Source organism: Apaloderma vittatum, unplaced genomic scaffold, assembly GCF_000703405.1.
Source record: "Apaloderma vittatum isolate BGI_N311 unplaced genomic scaffold, ASM70340v1 scaffold42332, whole genome shotgun sequence".
Lineage (NCBI taxonomy): Eukaryota > Metazoa > Chordata > Aves > Trogoniformes > Trogonidae > Apaloderma > Apaloderma vittatum.
The window spans coordinates 1-21,460 of NW_009703804.1; the positions used below are offsets into that span (position 1 = coordinate 1).

At 41.6% G+C, this 21,460-nt stretch overlaps 1 protein-coding gene across 3 annotated transcripts; it reads right to left on the minus strand.

Moving 5' to 3' along the window:
- Positions 1-4,189: 4,189 nt before the first annotated feature.
- TSC1 (tuberous sclerosis 1) lies at positions 4,190-21,164 on the minus strand. 3 transcript variants are annotated; one of them, XM_009864760.1, is made up of 21 exons: positions 21,059-21,164; positions 20,079-20,182; positions 19,286-19,438; positions 17,370-17,514; positions 16,203-16,357; positions 15,817-15,890; positions 14,194-14,372; positions 13,721-13,830; positions 13,360-13,483; positions 12,885-12,994; positions 12,478-12,550; positions 10,986-11,084; positions 10,316-10,886; positions 9,579-9,622; positions 8,773-8,939; positions 8,028-8,210; positions 7,560-7,670; positions 6,877-6,999; positions 5,709-5,896; positions 5,438-5,599; positions 4,190-4,679 (listed from the first exon to the last, which is right to left on the minus strand). In XM_009864760.1, exons 1-21 carry the CDS (start codon positions 21,162-21,164, stop codon positions 4,190-4,192), a joined length of 3,471 nt encoding a protein of 1,156 aa, XP_009863062.1. The 3 variants fall into 3 exon arrangements, with proteins under 3 accessions (XP_009863062.1, XP_009863061.1, XP_009863064.1); XM_009864759.1 differs by having other exon boundaries at positions 12,885-12,997; XM_009864762.1 differs by lacking the exon at positions 19,286-19,438 and having other exon boundaries at positions 12,885-12,997.
- Between the last annotated feature and the right edge of the window lie 296 nt (positions 21,165-21,460).

Consider the following 21,460-nt stretch of genomic DNA (forward strand, 5'->3'; position numbering starts at 1 on the left):
GAGCCCCGGGTCCCCCCGGCTCAAGGCTCCGTGTCGGGACGGATGAAGTAGCTCAACTCCTGCGGATTCTCTAAGCTATGCTCTAAACTGCCGAATTCCCAGACCCACGGTTGTGCTAGCAACCAACTAGCTCCAACAAAACAACATCAAGCAGCAAAGATAATTTTATTTCCTAAAATATTTCCTTCTCTAATTGTCTACTGCATAATCATCAGCTGGGTTATGAAGTACCAAACCATCCTAGTTATCATTAGTAAGAAAGGTGTATTTTTCTCTTTTTGTACCTTAACGGATTTACTTCTGCGGGTAATATAAATATTTATAATTTTTTACACTGGCAAGTGCAGCTTTTCAGTGCTAAGCTTGTTAAGGGATATGCAAAATGGATTTAAAGTCAGGCAAGAGCAAGTCAAATTTGCTTTCTGCTGTTTTCGCTTCACTTACACAACGCTGCAGAACTCACCCCAGTGCAGAAGGCCCCAAATCAACTTTCTCTATCACCAAACGCCAAGATCATGTTTATGGGGTTCTATATATATGTATTTTTAATATAAGATTCTCCATAAACACTGTTGTTACTCAGCCACAGTGTGTTCACGAACAGACTGTCACTTGTGCCATTCCCTTGCACGTTTTGGTCAAATTTAAAAATTATACTCAGTCCTTAACTGAATTTCTAACATTCACGTACAAATTTCTAGATTGCTTTGAGCAACCTTTCAATCAATCATTTATTTCAGGGGGGGGAAAAAAACCCCAACAAATGAAAAAGCCCCACACAACCTAAAACCAGTAAGAAAGTGTCACTCTGGAACAAAAGAAAAGACAAAACGAGAAAAACCTTAACCTACGAGACTAAGCTCACAGTGAAAAGGCCTCAAAGTTCCCCTCGGTTTGGGAAATTGTCCTCCCACATGCTGAGCGACCTCTGAGCAGGGGACAGAAGAGAAAAAGCTTGTCGACAGGGACGGAGATGCCAGCCAGCTTCTGACAACATCCCCAGCTCCGCAAACAACTCTGATACCCAGCTATTTATTCGTCTCATCACCGTGAAGTCTGCAGACTGCATGAACAACGCCACAGAGAAAGCCAATACGCAGATTTGCCGTACTAAACCGTTGGCTCTTAATTCACGGATTATTAGCGGCATGTCATCGTCGAGTTTTGGTTTCCACAGAAGAAAAAAGGCTTTGGCTCCAGGCAGAAAAAATGAGCATTTAACGGCAAAGCCCATGTCAAAACGGGCAGAACCACTTGCCTGCTCTGTACCACACAGATCCTGGAAGACGTTTCCATACTGAACTTGTGCTTCTCTGCATGTTTTGTGCCAGGACAGCTCAGTCCCCAAGAGGTCGGCTTGCAGGGAATGTAACACAGAGTAGTGCAAAACAATACATTTTATTTGTTCACAGTTAAACACAAGCAACTGCCTTGACATTTTAGAACATTCTAATAAGGACAGCAAAACCTCCTTTTGGTTTAAGTTCTCTTTAGCTTACGATTGTACCATTTCCTTGTATTTCATATTTATGGCATTTAATGTGGATTGTTTAACATGCTTACAAAGAGCGAGGCAGGGAACAGATTAAATTGACAAAGACAGCAATTTTAGATTTAACTAAAAGCAGTCAGTTAAAAAAATCTGTTTCCACTTTCACTGATGGGACCCCTTCAAACGAACTGCAAGTTAACTACATACAGCAGATTCATGATTTTTAGACTTACAAAAAAAACTGCAAAATTTGTTCCTCTATAATCTTTGTGGTCCATAAACAAACCTAAAGTGGTTTCCATTACTATCCCGGTGCTAAAATCCTTTTTAAAAGAAGAAGAAGAAGAAAACAAAAAAGCCACCTTATCGATGAGCTCGCATTACCGCCAGGGCATTTTTGTAACCGCCAACAAAAACTGCCTCTCCTCTGAACATGGGAAGTCATCGCAGAAGCAAGATGCTCTTCTGGGCTCAGCAAAGCAGAAGGATGGGCACACGCACTCACTCCCCCAACGCAACGGCGGCTGAGCCCACCCTGCCCAGGCAATGTGCAAACCGTTCACTCCTGGGGCTGGGACCCGGTGGGACGAGGGGCAGGAAACCTCCAAACCTTACCGAAACACACGCTACCACGTTTGCTACTGCTAAGTCTTAGAAAGCCTATAGACATGTCGACAAAACCAGTCTGTCACTTACAACCAACTCTCTATTTTCTATTCCATGCAGATTCAAGCTTTGACAAAACCATGTGCAAACCGTTCACTCCTGGGGCTGGGACCCGGTGGGACGAGGGGCAGGAAACCTCCAAACCTTACCGAAACACACGCTACCACGTTTGCTACTGCTAAGTCTTAGAAAGCCTATAGACATGTCGACAAAACCAGTCTGTCACTTACAACCAACTCTCTATTTTCTATTCCATGCAGATTCAAGCTTTGACAAAACCACTGAAGTTCACCTTTACTTTCAGAGTTAGGACTGACCAACCGAAAGGACACTGAGAATAATTTAGAGAGGGAGAAATGTATTCAGACCCGAGGTGTTAGGGAAGAAGTGGAAATGGGAGGAAAAGTACAGCCAGGCACAAGTTAGCGTCCTGCCAGCTGCTCTGACAGAGTCCTGTCCCGGTTAAGAAGGGATTTGAACTACAAGTGCAAGTGTACTTGGACTTGATTTACAGGTGAGACGATTCTTAAACAGCAGCTGCCACCCACTGAATGTTTAAGAAATGAGGCCACGTGTGATACAGGGTTAAGTGTGAAGCTTGATATGTCTAAGTACGCCCAGACCCAGACACATCTAACATTTAAAACACGCTCACTGCCTTCCTAACAGCCGTCTCTCTTCTGTCACGAAGGAGATTGAGCCTGACCACTGACAAGCCCTGATCCCACAATCCTCCTTCACGGAAGGCTCATTGCTGACTTAAAACATGATTAACGCAGAAAGGCGTCACAACAGAACTCCCGATTCTCAGTTTGAGCAGGTCTCCTCCTCAGCCTTGTCTTCTAAAGGGGATGAGGGCGAAGGGGAGTTACCTAGAACCAAATTGCCGCTGCTGAGCTGAAAAACATGCTGCAGCCTGAACAGAGCAGCACTCAAAGGAACCCATGTTCTGAGAGTCAAGCCTGAAAATCTATTCCCAGGGAGAAGGAAGCCAATTTCTTGGACTCAAAACACAGCGGGGTCTTGCTCAGACCGGGAACAAACACCAGAGCTACGAATGAGGGTCAGGCAGCACAAGTTATTTCCCTGACTAGAGAAACAAACACTCTTCCACAAATCTTCATAAGCTTCTACATATGTTTTCTGCATGCTCCCCCTACTTGAGCAAAGCTTCCTTTTCCCTCTTCTCCCACCCCAATTGCTTTCCCATACGAACCAGCGTGAGGTCAGTATCAGTCTGTCAGGCAAACACTTAAAATACCAAAAAGCTCAGGAGCTAGTGTTCTCACAGGCCTTCAGCACATGGTCGCTTCTGCATTACAAGCTCCAGTTCCTTATCAAGCGTCTGTTCAAAAGTAAATTTCCAGGAAATGTTAAGGACAGTATAAACAATGATCAAGAATTAGGGTGAATGAATCGTTTTGTAGAGGTATACTGTTCTTTAAACATTTAGGTATTCAATCAGAGTCCAACTTAACGAAGACTGGGCTCTGAGGGGTGTGGGACATGGACAGGCAAAATAGAGACCTTTAGATGAAGGCACTAGAAATTTTAGCGCCGCTTCTTTCCAGGATGAAAGTAACCAAAGTCACCCGGACAGGCAGTACAATTAACTGCTCTAAATCGAAAGCTTGCAAGGAAATACAAAGCATTCATGGTAGACTCACAAATGTTAATTTGGCCTCATATTGCACTCAAGTTCATAAACGCAGCCACTCAACTAGGGACAGGGAGAAAGGGAAAAAATACTTGCAAATGCTAAAACAGTTGTCCCTTCAAATTAGTACACGCTGCTAAGGATTGAATTTGAGAAAGAAGCAAGAGTTAGGCTGGGTGTTTCAATTCCAGACCCAAAAATCCACTTCGCATTTGTTGAGCAGCTTTCTTCGGTTTCCGGACGTCAATCCTATTCCGCTGCATGAGCTAGCTGCTCAGACCAAAGAAACAGAAAAGCTTTTAGTTAAACTTGCATTCACGCCTCCTGTTCTATGCCAAGAATATGAAAATAACACTGATTGACTATCTTCCTTTTTAACTGTGGTCATGATGAGTTTCGTTGTAGTCCATGATATGAAGCTGTCCAACACTGCTTTCCTGGATCTTAGGCGAGAGGCTAAGGTTATCGGGGCTCAGAGGGGCCTTTGTCTCCATGCTTGGATCTTTACACAGTTCAGTCTTTAGAGCATCAGAGAGCCTGTTGACGGTTACACCCTCCTCATCACACTGGCTCTCACTCTTGTTGCGAAATAATTCTCGCGCCTTCATTCCAAGGAAGCTCTTGGAGCTGGGGAGTGAACCTACAGTCAGTGGGACAGTAGTCGAGGGCTCCAGCAACACAGATGCCTCCCAACGACTGCTGAATCTCTGGTTCTGGGGTTTTTCTGGGGTGGAGAGCTCACTGCTGCTGCTGCCACCCTTACTGCTACTACTACCTCGTGTGCTGGGAGGTTTGGTCTCTCCATTTCTACCAATTGTTTCTTCACTGTATCCCGCCACAGTATCTTCATTACCACCGTCCAGCCTGTTTTAGAAAGAGGGAGGATAAAGTGTCAAGGAAACTGCAGCAATTGTTTACCCTGGAAGGGGAGGTGCTGGGGAAGGCAGGTTCCTTTCTACTTTCCACTTCTAATAACGCACGTGTACTTCGACAGTTCTCCTTTCGCAGTTTTGCAGCAAAGCAAAAGTGACAGAGGGTGATCAGAAAAGAAATATCACACACTTGGCTTCGCAACACCCAGTGTTTTAAGCCCAAAGCTGACAATAATCCCACATCAGACCAGAACTGGATTCTGATCTCTTAAGGTAAAGGAAGAGATCCGTACATCCTCCTTGGATTGTAGATCTTGCTTTTTCTAACCCAAGCACAGATGACCACCACCAATCTGGCAGTGCAGGAAGTTATCCTGATGCTGTAGCAGAATTTGGCGTAGAAAAAAAGGTATGATCTGAAGTATAGTACTACCTGGACACTTTAGGCAGACATATGTACAACAACTACTTAACAACAGCGTAACAGTTCGTAGATCGAAGAGACCACTCTATGAGACAAACCAGAGGTTTCTCTCAACTTTGAGTAACAGTTCAGCTATCTGAGAAGCGCTTCACGAGCGCTTCCCTACTCCCAGTAACCTGGGCAGAGCCCTGAAACAGATTCAGTCTGTAAAAAGGGGAGTAACAGAAATATTTTGAGATGGTGCTCCAAGTGCTAGAATTTCCCAAGGATGTCAACTTCCAAGGAGCTGGCCATGAGGCCAGCATATTTTACACCTCCCCACTTACCTCTCTTCTGCTGCTTCAGCTGCTTCTGTTTTATCATCTTCAAGTTTTTTCAGTAGGCTGCTCTTCTCCAGCCGGCCAAACAGATCCAAGATCTCCAGCTCAAATGCCTGTGTGATTCTTTTCTGGGCCTTGTACCTACTTTCTACCGCTTGTAGCTGACCTCTGAAGAGAAGAAGAAAGCACAATCCATCAGGTCCACTGCCTCCAGATTCTGCCTCATGATAGTGCGTCTGTTAACGCATGGCTAAAATTTTACATAGGAAATTCCTACCGTGCTTGGATTTTGACATCTTCCAGGTATTTCTTTTGCTCCAGGAAGAGGTGGTCCTTTTTAGCAAGCTGAGATTCCAGTTCAGCTATCCGTTTCTGGGAAGCATCAAGCCTTTGGCTTTGCTGTTGAACACACAATTTTGCTTTCTCCAGTTCTTTCCGAAAAGCAGCGTGCAACATTTCAACCTCCTCAAGGGAAAGAAGACAAAAAGTGTAATTTGATTCTGGCTTATTTTTATTAATATTAGACATGTCTCTGATGCTATAAATAAGAACATTTTTAAAGGAAGACTGAATAAAAGAATAATTTCTAAAAACGGATAGAGAAACCCGGATACTCTGAGAATGTATACCATTAAGTTACTGTGAAAATAACTATACATCACTGGAATTTATTAGCATGTTAATGGTCCTTATGAAAAGCTCTTTTCAGCAAAGCAAACTTGCCAGTTCTGCACCAGTTTAGAACAAGCTCCATTTTAAAGCCATTCTTGCAACATGACCTTCATTAAATACTAGTAAAAGACTTTCTTTTATTTTTTGTTTCGGTTATTATTCACCTTCTTTAATTACTTGCTCTCACGCAGGAACAGTTACATTGTTGTGTAATTTACTTGCTTCTAATTAAAAAAAGGTTTCTTTGAAGTCAGGAAGTAAAACCATACGAGCCACAGAAGTTAGTATTAACTCTTAATAGGAAAATGACTGAGTGAAAAGAGTAAGGCTGCTTCTTTTAAAAGAGCACCTCACAAAAACCCAGAAAATCCTGGTTAAGATCTTTCTAGCACTACTACCCTACATTATACACTTTCACAAATATGAGAGCCCAACGTTCTTTACCAGTAATAGTTCACTGACAATTACATTAAAAGCCTCGTCAAGAAACAATAGCTAGAATTTACATCAAGAGGCTAAAAGCAACATCGGGGTATCCTAAGATCCCCTCCCCAGCTTTCAAGCACAGGCCACTGAAGAGGTTCCATAAAGACACGGTGCACAGAAGTATCTGAACAGGACATTATGAAATCCAATCCCTGAAAATCAATTTCAAAACCAAGTATCTGTTCCAAAGCAGTTCCTTCATTCTGAACACAAGGCTGAGGACAGCTTGGTGATGACCTCAAGTGATGTCTCCCCAAAAGCCCGCCCCTGCAACTCTGCAGTCACACCTTTGTAGTGTCTGTGTGCTTGTGCTGCAGCTGCTCCAGGTACAACTCGTTGACCTCTCCAAGAACCAGGAGCTGCCTGTTCAAGAACTCCATCTGCTGTTGCACAGACTCGCTGTTGGAAAGCTTCAAGGAGAAAGTGAACAGAATCAAACATTGCAAATGGATGGGTCAGCAGGAGGGTCACCGTTGACAGGCAGAGTGTTCCCAGGGTATTTTTAGAAAGAAGGGAGATAAAGACAAGAATCCAATGGATCACAGGTCAGAAGCGTTGAACAAATCAGTTTTCATAAAGCCAGTGACAGTCCATACAGAACTCCAGCACACAGGCACTGCTTCCCTTAACATAATCATGCTGCCACTTGTATGAGAAGTCCATTCAATTTCTCATATAAACAAGACCTCTAGGATGCCAAGATTTAGCAAAGCTTTAACACAAGTTTGTGTTGCTCAATCTGCAAATCCTACTGTGGAAATAGCAGCTATAGAAGCCTCTGAAGTCAATTTGAAGTTTCTTAATCAAAATACATGTCTCTGTGTTGTTTTTGTGCAATTTATATGAAATTAGATTGAACTAAGCACAGGCTTCTTTCAGAATAAGAAAGAAAAAGCATCTGATAATTTTTATCAGCAAAAAAATAAACAGAAAGACACGAAGGGCCCCTGGGAAGAGTGACTTGACTTACCTTTTGAGAAACTTGGCTAAGAAGCAATTCATTGTGACACACCTTGTTGTTAGCCTTCTTTAATTCTAACCTCAGATCTGCAATCATATTCCGGCAGTCTTCCAGCTTGGTCTGTTCAAATGAGAAACCAACTCACTCGGGGTTCTGAGACTTTACCACGACCCAGCAACGGCACAAGGCTGGAGGGCCATAACCCTCAGCACTGTGAATCAAGTTACACTGAGTGCTTGTGAAAGTCCCCAAATCAGCTTAAATAACTGCATTTTCCTCTTTCCAAACCGAAGACAGGACAAAACAGAGCTCTACAAGTTGGGCATTTCCAATTATGCACAGTCTTAACTCTGAATTAGGACAACATCTCTGACAGAGATATGGAACTTCCAGGTATTTCACACCATGCTATTAGGAAGGTTATTTTTAAAACCAGTAAGCAGACAGCATAGTTCTGTTCAGTGCCGTGCTTCATACCTGCAATTCCTGGCTCTGGTTGTAGAATTCCTCCCGGTCATGCTGCAGCTGTCTGATCTGGCTGTGAAGCTGAGCCACTATATTTTCATGTTCCTCCTGAAACTGGTGGTACCTTGCCTGTTCTTTCTGCAGACTTACTTTCAAGGCCTGGATTTCTTTCTCCTGTAGTTTCAGCTGATCTTTCTGTTAAGAAGCCGGTATGAAGGATCAGACAAGACACCTGCTTTATCAGTTAGAACACCTCTCCTAAGTCGCTAGCTAAGTAAAGCTATCAATTCACAGCATGCAGACATAACACTTTTTCACAGATAAAACATTCTATACAGGGCATGTTCTTAAGGCTTTTGGGGCTCAGTTTGGGGGATTTTTTGGCTTAAAAAAAGAGGTTAAATGGTGACTAGTGGACAGGCTGAGAACTCAAATAATACAGTAAGGTGTCTAGCTAGGCATGAGGTAACCACTCTGCCAGCTGTGAGGACTCTAACACCAAAGGTAAGTGCTGGCAGGGGTCAGGCACGCAGGCATCCTGATTCAGTTGCCTAGAGTCAAATACGAACTACTGGTTTTAATAATTACAGTGCATGAAACTTGTCCACAAGTCATTCCACAAACACTGCCCTTAATAAGGTGAGAAATGAGGCTTCTTTTTTAATTGAGTGGTATTGAAAGATACTGATCAAATCAATTAATATCTGTTCTAGCACCAGTATCTTTAAAGCCCTGCTAGAGCTGTGCCCCTGCTCACCATGGCAGCATTATGCTCCTCCAGAGCTGTGGCTTTAATCACTTTTCGCAACAGTCGCCGGTTCCGAAGGGCATGTTGCTGTCTTTTGAAGCGTTCATACAGTAACTGGTTGTGCAGCAAAAGCAATTGGTTACGCAGCGTGTGAATCTCATCTGAAGGGGGAGAACCTGGGTTGGAGTTAGAAGACAGAAGAGGTTACTCAGCTGTACTCTCCCTGCTCGATGTATGGGAAATATTTTCAAAAAGAAGCAAATTTGAAATTACAGCTTAAAAATCTGTGTGCTCCATTTGATCTCCAATACAAACTTAAAATTTTAACCATTTTTTCCCCAGAGCAATATGTTTATGCTTCAAATGGATTGCTCCTATTGAGAAAAAATACCCAAGCTCACCACCATAGAAGCCCAAGAGCACAAAACTATGATACACATGTGAAGCAGCAGAAAAAAAAAAAAAAAAAAAAAAAAAAATCACGCTTAGATTCAAATAGTATTGAAAAGGTAGAAGAGACTGTTAGATGACCAGTGCATCACTCTGAAGGCTAGCAGATCTTAAATAGTCAAAAAAAGAAATATCTACAATTGCAGGGAAGGCAGTTTTCACTTTTCAAAGATTGAAAAAAAGCAGCTCATCTCACTGGAACACAGATGTCTATCTGCTAAGCAGATAAACCACGACTTAACAGAGGGCACCATCTTTCTGCAGCATTAGTTTAAAAAAAAAAAAAAAGTAGTATACAGGTCATTGTTTAAGCATGTCTAATAATAGAGGAACAGATTGCCAAAACACATGAGAAACTTCCTCACCTCCAAAGTGAGTCCAGTCAGCAGATTTGCTTGGCAGAGACAATCTGAAAAATGAAAATGCAGCATTAAGGTGAAACATGCAAACATTCTCCAAGCTTACAGCCTAATAAAAATATAATTACGGTCAGTTGGTCTGAAAAGAATAAGGAGGAACTGTGCAAACAGAAGGATGCGAGGGCAGAGGATGAAGGGCATCGTTTCGTACAAGTTGGAGAAACATTCTCTCAGGCATCGAAAACAGCCTAAGGACAAAGTGGAATATAGGGTAATAAGATGAAAAGAATGAACACAGCCGATACACCTAAACCTCCAGTTCTTAGTTTCTTGTATATTAGAAAGTGTCAGTCTCCTCCAGGCTTCTACATTTGCTTTGGAGTATCTAGAGTATCTAGTGTGAGACTTCAATCTGATAAAGCACACAAATCTCACTATCAGTGGCACCAAACCCACGCTTGCAGCGCAGCCCATAGTCCTGTTTCTTCATCCCAAGCTCCATTAGTGAAGGCAGCACGACGGTCACAGCCTTTTTTTTCTGTTTCTATCAAAGCAAACACATCGGCACCACAAATATAAAAATCCTCCACCCGGAACCCTTAGCTCAGTTAACAGCAACGTTTCGCAGAACACGGTTTCTTTGCAGATTTCCAGACACTTTTTAGGCACTGCTGTGAAGACAAGGCCAACATGAAAAGAAGCAACAAGGAAGTTTGCAAAGTAAGATTTTTTCAGTCACCTACTTGTTCAGCTCCTTAGTGTGTGCATCCGCTCCTTGCTGTATCAGCCTGTCCAGTACTTCCACGGGAGAAGTCGAGGACATGCAGTCATCATCCTGAGTTCCCTTGGCTTTCTTTAGCAGCTCTTCAGTCTTCTTGCCAACAAAGAGGTAGGCAGTCTTTGGTAACGCGACCTCAAAAAGGTGCTCGTACAGGGGAGGCTGCCCACTCCCGAACACCGCTCTTCTTTGCGCTGGTACTTTGCAAGGGCTGGGAGTGAGAATACTCGTCTCCCCAGAGGTTCCTTCCCTGTTACCAGCAGGGCTTTCAGCAGAGCCTCCAAAGGGCTTGTCTATGGGAGTAAATGTTTGTTTGGGTGTTTCCCGCGCACTCTCAGGCCCAGGCTTGTCCAGAGAAGATGTTAAAGGCTCAGAGGTCTGACTGTGTCCCTGAACACTAGAGACTACCGAATGGGTCTTCTTTTGAGAGCCTGGCAGACTTTCATTTGTGCGGTAAAACGGAGAGTCAAATCCTCCTCTAGGCACCATGTGTTCAGCATCGGTTGTGATCTCGGAGATCTCTTTAGATATTGCATCTGAGAAGGATGGGAAGGGGGAGCAAAATTACCTGGCTTGTATTTCGACATTACAAACATTGCCTCAGCTAAGACGCAGGTAAGGATGACAGAAATTACCTTCCTCTCTGTCCTTTTCAGCACTATCTTCAAAAGACAAACCACCTAAAAACTCTGGAAGATCACTTAAGGTTACTGAACTTTTACTACCGGGTGTGTCTGAAGAAAAAAAAAACAAACAAAAAATAAAAGTTAGTTGTACAGATGCTGTTTTCTCCAGCCTTATCACAGCACAGAACAAAAGTCTTTTACTACTGTAAGGCCCTTATAACAAGCTTGTCCCTCCCTCAGATGCTTCCTCAAAGGAGGAAACTATCTGACTCCTGTTTCATTCCATGTGGAAAACAGTTCAGAGATCAGTCACTGGTCGGTCCTGATCCTAAAAATCCTGGTCCTGATCTACAAAATTAAATGTAATTTTGTAGACTTAACAATTGCTATTGCACAAGAAGTTCAGGCAACCGCCTCTATGAATAAGGCGGTGCTGTCAGCAATTTAGTCTATTAAATAAATAAATTTTTTTTAAAAGTGGCTTAAATGTAGCATGGCTACTCTACTTGCACACTAGCACTAAACTCTTCCTTAGCTTCTGATCTAGCTACAAAAGGACATAGTACTTACCCGAAAAAAGGGAGTTTAGCAAACCAGTGCAATACAAGTTTGACAATGTGTAGCTAGTGATTAAAACTCCGAGCCTGCTGCCAGGGAGATACACACTGCAGCTTGCAGGATAGAAACCTCGTGCTCGTAGCTCAGTCACAGATTCAGAGCCCAGTGAAAAACCTAGCCTGTTCTTAACTTGTCAGTTTGTCAGGCTCAGATTCCCATGTTGTTATACAACTTCAGCCAGGAAAAACAGTTTTAAATTTCACAATCATTCCAGTTCTAGGACAGTAAAGATTCACAGTGAAGAAATGTCAAACACAGTGTCAAAATCCCTTTCTACAGTTGTCAGATGTAGATGACAGAGACTGAAAAATGGAATCTAGATTTACCTATTAAAGGCTGAGTTCCTCAACCATCCACTGTTGATCTCAATATTCCACAGGACTTTAAAAAAAGGTTCGAGTATAGCAATATAATTGGAGATAGAAAATTTCTCCAAGAGTCTTTAAAAGGGAGTATCATATCTATCATTATGTGCAGCCTCACAGTTTGATGCAGACATGCCACATAAAATGTCATGTACAATTCGCTGCTTCTAAAAAAATTCACCCTCAAAGAATCAGCTTTTAAAAAATATAATTCTTTTTTCAGCGTTCAGTGTAGATCTGTGTATTTAACCAGGCATAAGAACACGAGAGCCAGTTAAAAAAAATTCTGCAAGCTATTTCTGAAGGTGAATACTTAAAATCAAAATCATCACAAGATGGTTTTGAGTTGAATTACAGGTTACAACAGGATCCTGGAACTACAAACAACTTGGGAAGGAAAAATAAAAAAAAACAGAAAAAAAATGTGGAAAAGCATTTGGCAATTGAACATGGATCAATAAAACCAAGATTTGTTTACAAGTAGGTTATCGTAATGGGGAGAGGAAAACGGAGTTTACCCAATGATTTATCGCTGTTTATGACATTTTGCTGTCGGTACAGTAAAGGCCTCCCAGGATCTGGTTTGTCCTCCTGAAAAAAAAACAAACACCACAAAAAAAATCCCAAAATACTCTTTGCATCAGACATCTGTTGGAAACAAACCTCTTGGACAGTTTCACAGCAAGGAAATTTCAGCAAACAGATGGTTAAAATAGCAAATCAATACAACAAGTCTTAAACCTGTGCGACTGAAAGTGGCAACAGTCACCTCAACTTAGAAGAAAATTAGTTTTTACAATGAAATGAAGCATTTTTTGTGTATCAGTCACTCTGATTTTTCTTCATCAGCTGTAGTCACTGCATGTATGGCTAATCAATGAAAAAAAAAAAATCAGCTTTGTTTGGCAGAAGAATTTGGTTATACCTTTTTAGGAGGTGTGGCAGCAGCAGAAGGGAGTGAAACATGCACGAAGTCATCTGAAGTGCAGGGTGGAGGAGACGTGGCTGGTGTTCCCAAAGGTGTTCCTTTCCCCCCTGCTGGAAAGGAGGAGCAAGAATTTTTTTCTCAGCAGGCTCCCACTTCCTCCATTCAGTTGAATATTTTATGGGAAGGATTTCACATTTAAAGACTATCTCAACCATTTACAACTATTTATCAAGTTAAAAGCACACCATTTCCAAAAGTTTTGCTTCAAACTTCAGCACTTAATTCACTGTAACTTATCTCCTATCCGAGTGGTTGCATCAGCACTGCTCTGGGTACTCAGTTCACAGAAGAAGTGACTTAAGCCCATCAAATGGCAAGGCATCCCCATTTAAGAAGCTGACAGCAAACTTTTACAGCAAGAATTTCTAGTACAATAAACCTTGAAGGCTTAATTCCAAAATTCAGCACATACCAGATGTGCCAAAAGCTTTGCTGTAAGGTTGTGATGCAGACTGGGATGAATCCGATGGGACAATTCCAGGGGAGGTTGGCGGAGTGGTCATCCCACAAACTGCAGAAGGACTCCAGATGGTAACCTGTGCAGGAGCAATACATGGGAAAACAAACCTGTGAAGCTCAGAAAAGGAACATGTGAAGCACTTGTATCCACGCTCTGACACAGGAAATCAGACAAGGATTAAATCTGAATTGTATACTAACTTCTGAAGAATCCACAGGAATTCTCAGAAATGTGAATTTTAAGACAGTCACGACAAACTACGAACAAAGTGCAAAGCATTCAAAAGCACATTGCGCTTCGTCTTCTGCTTTACCTGCTGTGGCTCAGTTGACAGCCGTATCGACTGCGGGCTCAGAATCTGAGGTAGCTGCCCTGGTATTTGTGATAGTGTTAGCCGAGGAGTGGAATATGGGGTAGAAGTCCCTGGAAGTTAAAAAAAAAAAAAAATTTAAAAGAAAATAAAATTATCCAACACATCAAATCCAAAACAATGATTGTTCAGGCCATTTTTTAAAGGCTTTTAACCAAAACATTTCAAATCCATTCAACACACACATTTGTAGCTCGTACACAAGAGATTTTTCTTTCAGCTCAAGAAAACATCTGTCAAATATATTACACACTACATCTATCTATATATATTTTTATTTTTTTTTACGTGATAGCTTATTTTCTGGTGCCTAAGAATCCAACTTTAAGTGGGATAAATTAGTAAGACGTTTTTCGGTTACAGGGCCAGTTTTCCTCCAGGAATTGGATATTCATTAGCAGTCAGGCAGATCTTACCATAGCTGCTCTGTGTGTCAATGTAATAGCTGGCACTGGGGTCAGTTTGATGATGTTTTAAGCTTGTGCAGAGTTTCCGAGACACAGAGTAATAGCCATCTTCATATGAGGCTTCTGCAGGGTCCAGGGAGATTTTGGCACATTCTATCACAACATCATGAGTTTCTAGTCTTTTCCACCTGCAGACAGTTTTTGGATCCAAAAGAGTAAGTTAGTCAATTATTGTTACAAACAAGAGTTCCTGGGGATATGAGGAATTGGCTTGTAGGATGGCTCGTTTGTTCCAGACAGCTTTGCATGCTCCCAGCCAAAACTGGAACAAGGCACCACACAGAAATTGCAACCAGCTGACTTGCAAGAGGGGGTGGGTCTCAAAGAGGAGACAAACAGCTTTGACACAGAGATCCATAAAGGTCTGCCATGGAGCACTCTGGAAAGGAGGAACAGCACACGAAGAAGACTTGGTTGATCCTGAGCTTCAGCAGCTGTAGAAATCAGCTCAACTAGACTCAGATGTTGAGAGTCAAAATTTAGACATGCCAGCAGTGGGGGAATCTTACATTACTCAAGCAACCATCATCTGCAATGCCAGTTTCAGGACTGTGTTTCTCCTTCTGCGAGAGTTTTCTGTTACTATACCTCTTTCGTTCTGAGAACTTTTTTTCTCACTAAACTAAGCAGCCAGCTTAGATCTGCCCACTATTTCAGGGGACAGCAGTTCACTGCAATGAGCAGAATGCACAGCAGGCTGTCTATTAAAGGCCGAGTTGCTTTTGGATGTAAGATATTATGTGTAAGGTACCAAATCGGAAGGCTTCAACTGGTAGTTTTGTGCCAGTTGGACTCCTTAGTGGTGCCACCCTCCCCCCTGCTTGGGAGAAGCCTGCAAAACTGAGCATTGTGATATTCAACAGGTTCCCATTTAGCAGTGTTTTCCTAGTGGCTCTGAAAAGCAGGGCAAGAGCACTACTGGGCAGCAACAAGAGTCAATTTCTCCTCTTCAGTGGCTGGGCCTGTGGAGACAAGAGAAAAGCAGCAAGTGGTGCTGCTGCAGGCAAATGAGCCTATTTCTAAAGAAAACTAATACAGCTGATAATGTTAAGACATACCTGTTAAAAGAACTGATCTGTTAACTGAACCAATATCTAGATATCAAAACAAGACACACCGAAGCCATTTTAAACACTGAATCCCACTGAGTACTTCAACAAACCAAAAAAAATTATGACCCAAACCTTAAGCCAATGAAGCAGGTCAGTAGTAGTTTCTCTTTATTCATTATAACCAAATTCTTTTAGAACTTTATGAGGATCTTTGATCATTAAGTCATAAAATGAAGGCAAAGTCAACTGTTAAGTAGAAGACTGATTCTTCTTTGCATCCCAGATGGAAAACTAATTTAGAACCCCAACCTTTGACAACAGTTTTGCTTATTCATCCAGCTGTAAGCTTGGATGAACAAAGTCTACATGTTTACCCGGTGTACCTATGAATATGGGTGGCACACCACCGCTGGCACATGCTGCTGCAGGCAGAAAAGGTTTTGCGGTAAGCCTTCCGAAATAACCCAGCTAAAAGCCGCATGCTTACAGCCTTTCCTAATAGCAGAGTGAACATATATACCTTCGTGGGTCCAGTTCATGGTCCTTAGATCCAGTCACTAATTCTGGATGAATTCGCACATGTTCCATCATTGGCTGGATGAGCAAGAACAAGAAGTGCACAGTATTAGTACAGCATCTTTTGGTTGCACTGAACTACAGAAAGCTGATGAGCAACCTACTGATCCCAACAGTTCAGAATATTAAACTTAACAGATAAAGCTAACATCATCATAGCTTCAAGAGATGATCTTGCTCCCAGCTGAGATTTCAGTCCTCCAATAGCCAGATTTTATTTTGTTGAGCAGACCTCAGTTAAATCAATGTAGTGTATTAAAGTGGCAAATACCTGCCTCTATACAGCTATGAACTCCTTGTCAGATAATACAGAGATGAGCAGCGTTTTACCTTGACTACCTCTTCAAAGGTCTCCAAGTTTTCCTTCATACTGTAGTGAGAACGCAGAAAGGAGACAAAATTGCAAGGATACATTCCATAAAGACGATGAAAGAGAGCATAAACGCTGGCATGAAGATGGACAAGATAAATCTCTGCCACGTGACCTGGAAAAAGTAATTAGAATCTTTCTCATTACATTGGAGAGAAGAGCAAAACTTCTAAGAATGCAAAGTACTTTTAAATTTGAAATGTTAACTGGAACAAGTCTTCTGAGGTAAGAATAGTCCCTAGTGAAACCGTCAAGTCTTCTGAGAAACAGGCAACACTTACTCATCACCTCACAGCAAAACCAAAAATTAAGATATGGACCATTAATTCCAACCAGTATCCTGTCACTCTCAAAGCAGATCATTATTTTTTATTCAAGTTAAAATCTGAAACCCCCTCTGATAGTGAGCCAGAATTTGCAAGATGAACCAAATGATTACCAAAAAACCCCAAAAAGCTAAGGCTCGCTTCAATTCAATGGTAAAAACGAAAAAAGTAATCACAACAGACTTGAACCTTACTAGCCGTAAGTTCCAATCTTACTTGCAATGCAAACCAGCCCCCTAAATAGCATCTCTATGTGCTTAACACAGCACTTGTTCAGACAGCCATGGGACACAAACACAGTAACACTAGGGTTAGATATCTGACACCTTACAACAAATTCAGCAAAACCAATAACCAAGAAGACTAGTTCTACCAACACTTTCATGACTGTTGATATTTGCATATTAAAAGAAACTCTCACATGTTGCTTATTCCCCGTCCCCATCTATACCTGGGAATCTCAAATTCCCAAGCCTCAAATGTTAATATTTTTTCTTCTCAATCCATTAAGATCAATCTCTTCTTTTCACTGTCATCAAGGTAGCATTTTACTCCAGTGAAACTTCGTGTAGTAGCAGCACCCCATGGAAGAACCTAAGAGACTTGGCAGTTTTGAGCAAAGCAGCACTCTCCAACACTAGCTCTCAAAAGACGGAATAGCTTGTGGGCTTAATACATAATTTTATGCATTTAAATAACCTCAGACCATTAAGAGTCTCACAAAAGAATGTGCTCATCAACTGCGTAAGTCACGAGGATACTACTAAACCATAACTGCATGCAACAAAATTGAAATCTCACCTGGATTCTGCAAGCACCAGGCTGAGAGACGCCCAAAGATACCAAAGAAATCATGAAGGTACTGTTTGCCAGACTGAGGAATCATTGGCAACATGGTTATTAGCACTAGGACACCTGTGGTGAGTACTACTACATCTGTGTCAGTCTGCAAGAAGGGAAAAAACCTGCATTAGACAGTTAAAAGCGTTGAACTTTATTTTTTCCAAGGATGAACTGAACACTGAATCATCATCATGGAAAAAGTTCTCTACTTTGAACAGTCCCTCTGAAACCTACCATAACTTAATGAACCAAGATTACTGTCCCTTTCATCCACAACAACTCTAAAAAAAAAATAAAATAGGATTTCTTGCTCATATTCTGCTGCTGCTTTTCTGTATAAAGACTTGATGCAGTTCAAAGGGGAACATCATCACAGTTCCACAGCTGAGCAGAAAAAACCCACACCTGGTATGTGAAAGATCTTATGTATTGCCTTCCTTCTTTCTCAGAGCTAAGAACATTCAGAGTCTAAGAAATTGCAAATCTGATCAGAGTATTCAAGGATTTTGGCCAATCATTAATGTAAGGGTCAAAAGTTTTTCTATTAAACCTGGTTGATGACTTCAGCTGCTGAATATTTCATGAAGCAGTAATTCAAATGATAACTAGAAGCCCATGGCTCACACCAAGAGAAAGTGACGGGGCAGTAAAAACCTTTAGCTAGAGGAAATGGTAAAAGAGAATCAGATTTTAGGACAGGACACAGAAAATCTTCAAATTCTTTCCCAGTGGGGTCCCTACTTGCTTCCCAAGCTTAATGCACGCTTTCCTTGGCAGTGCCTCTGCTTTGTCAGGGCAGGGCTGTAAGCGGCACAGGTAAGCCACTGAACCGGTCGTGCGATCTGCCAGGAGCCACCTGCGCCAACTGGACATACTTAGCGCTGTGGATTTTTCTTCCTCTGCGTAATCTGTGGCCTCTATTCTCCCTCAGTCAGACGTGACCACTCCCGGCACAGTTCATGCGTCCGGCCTTGTCCCTCTGCAGACAGCCCCAGTGCTTTCACACCTCTGCTCCGCTCCCACCAGCTGTCCGACACATTTCACTCAACTCACAATCAGGTAAGATCCACACTGAGAGGGATAACAGAACTCGTCGGGCACATCAGAGCCTCCAGTAACAGCACTTGTAGCTTCTTTGGCACTTACAAATTTGTTGTGGTTTTGTTTTGAAGAGCACTGGCACTTGACTACATCATACATTTTAATGTGACTTAAGTGACTAATGAATTCTTCACTATCATATTAAATGATACTACTGACAACGTGTTCTAGGTCTCAAAAGACTTTCCATTCTTTACTCACTGTTACAACACGTTGCAGTATTAAACTGACAAATTTGCAGAGGGGAGAAGAAACCAAAACAAAGCACAGGAAAACAGTTACCTCCTTGTAATCCAGCATGTTTGTAGTTACAAAGGAAAGTGCTAATTCCAAGGAAATCTCACCACGGAACAGTCTACTGCACGGCTCATCTATACTGCAAGGAGGGTCTATCACCTTACGTGTACGAAGTTCAGAATGCACTAACACATGTCACTGTACTTCTCCTTAAGTTCACATTCAAGATATCCACCAACTTCACAGATAGCCCTCTGTCTTTAACTTACTTTTAGACAAGTTTAACTCTGTGTTAGGAAAGTTGACTAAGACAGTGACGGTGTTTTTTAGAAACAAAGTTGTCAGTAATAAGAGGATCAGCACCAAGTATTTCGTTGATAGAATCCCACTGTGGCTCAGTATTTTAATCAACATTTTATCACTCCTCACAGGTTAACTAAATGACATCAAAACAGAAAACAAATGCTCTGCATTACAAATATGTGTGTTTACATCAGGTGTACTCATGTTTTAGGGACAACACTGACAGTTCTTACCTTGAGACATTTAAGTAATGAAAGCAGGAGAGGTGCTTGAGAGAGCTTATGCTTCCAAGATGGTTGTCGTCTTATCACGTGTCCCAGCAGAGAGAGAGTGGGTAAACGGGTAGCAGCTTTGCCCATATATTCATTAATTTTGTCCAGTAGATGCTGGTAAGAGGATTTTGCAGAGAGTGGTAGAAAAAGGAAAGGTATTTTTATTTAACTGGCATATATTCTTTTTCAACAAACTATATTCAGCAGCTTGTCACTGCCAATTATGGAAGCTATGGGCATTTTACAAATATACAAGATCCAAGAGCAAATAAAACCCCACAATAAATCTAAGTCTGCTGGTAACAAAATGCAAATTATTCGGTCTAGAAGCACTCACTGCACTTCAAAACGTTTATCATAAATAATTAAAAAACGTAGTCAGCAGAAGTAAAACAACTTGTAATGCCATTCTCTCAATCTATTCAAAAATCCTTACTTGCTCTGAAAATACTCAATTTGTTTTAGGCTAAAACATCCAGCATTGAACAAGCACCAGCAACACTGAAAGGAGACAACATTAGTCCTCAGAAAATTTTCATTTATAGAGGTTCTTCTCTTAATTGGGTCAGTTTAAGCAACTCGAGAAACCTTTGAAGTTTTTTTTTAAAACTTAACTGCTCTTACTACAGCGACACTACATCTCTACAAGATAATTCTATACTAGGATGGAAAGAAAGCGATTTCTAACAGATGCTCTTTAAATGTTGCTTCAATAAGAGGCTAAAACCTGCCATGCTTAATAACAAGATTTTACCTTGTCATGAGGCTCTTGCAGCGTGGACAGTATATGCAGTGCCTGCTGAGAATTGGTTTCCAAGTAATAGTCCACCAGGCTGTTAACAAGCATAGGTCCACGGTCTATCCGTTTGTTTACAGAAAAATAAACAGGAACACACATTCTTATTATACAAAACCCAAAGCATTTGTTACACAGGGACATCACACAACTTTTTAACAACTATTACAGTTTATAACATAAACTAGTGCTTGGTATTTGCCAGACCTTTATAAAATTAGACCCCTCAACTACATTTTCTAGTTCCTAACCATTCAAGCGTAGGCACTCCGCTCTGGGAAAGCAAATAGCTTTTTTAATAACTAACAATTCCTGTCTAATCTTAAAAACCTAGAGGTAACTGAACTGCAAGAGTATTTGACACTGTACGGGTAAAGAGTTCAGCAGTATCTTTACAATCTCTCTCCTCACTGATAAAGACAAGCAAGTTCAGGGACAAGGACACTGACAGTGCTCTCAAGCCCTGAAAAGGCTCTATCAGCATAAGGGACGCCTTAATAGCAGCAATCTTTTTTTTTTTTTTTTTCCCCAAGAAAGTCTAGGTCTGCTGTGTCGTTTGGGGCTGCTGGTTTTTGTCGCTTACTTTCTGAACGAACAAAATCCCACCAGGTCCCATAATGTGGACGACACCTAATTCTTTCTAGATACGCTTGACAAGGAAAGTTTCATCAGCTCACAAGTTGAGGCTCTGCCCCAGGCCAAGCTAGTCATTTTATAATAGCATTTTAATAATTATGTAACAGACCTTTCAAGATGCATGCCATTAAGCAAAATGCACTGGAGAGGCCTCAATCCCTAAAGCAATTTCAAACCCAAATATCAACAGTTTCTTTCCACTTGCATTTGCAAAGGCTGTGTTTGATAGAAAAAGCCCATTATTCTACCTTTATTGGTGTAAAAGCAAAATCCTTCCTTGAATTACGTAAAAGGATACATACCACAAATGAGATTATCTTTGAACACCGTTGTTACATCTTCCAGGACACGCAGAATTGGAGAATCCAGCATTGAGAGGAGCTCACCAACGTTTCCTTGCTGTGCCATGATGCACGTACTGACATGAATGTGGAGATTAAGATTTCAGGAAGTTCCTCATTGGTGCCCCTCTACCAGACTAGGAGAGAAGAGAGAGCAGATAAATGAACTTTCATTTTTTCCTTTCCATCTTAATCTCTCATCACTTCCCTCTTTCTTTTCTGCAGTACTGCCCATGTAACACTGAAAGGATCGCTAGAGTTTACACACCTCCAATAAAAGCTGTAAGAGAAAAGTTTTCAAAGAAGCCAGTGAGTCATAAGCAGGATTTTCTTTCTCTTTTTAAAAACGCATTAACGTGTTCT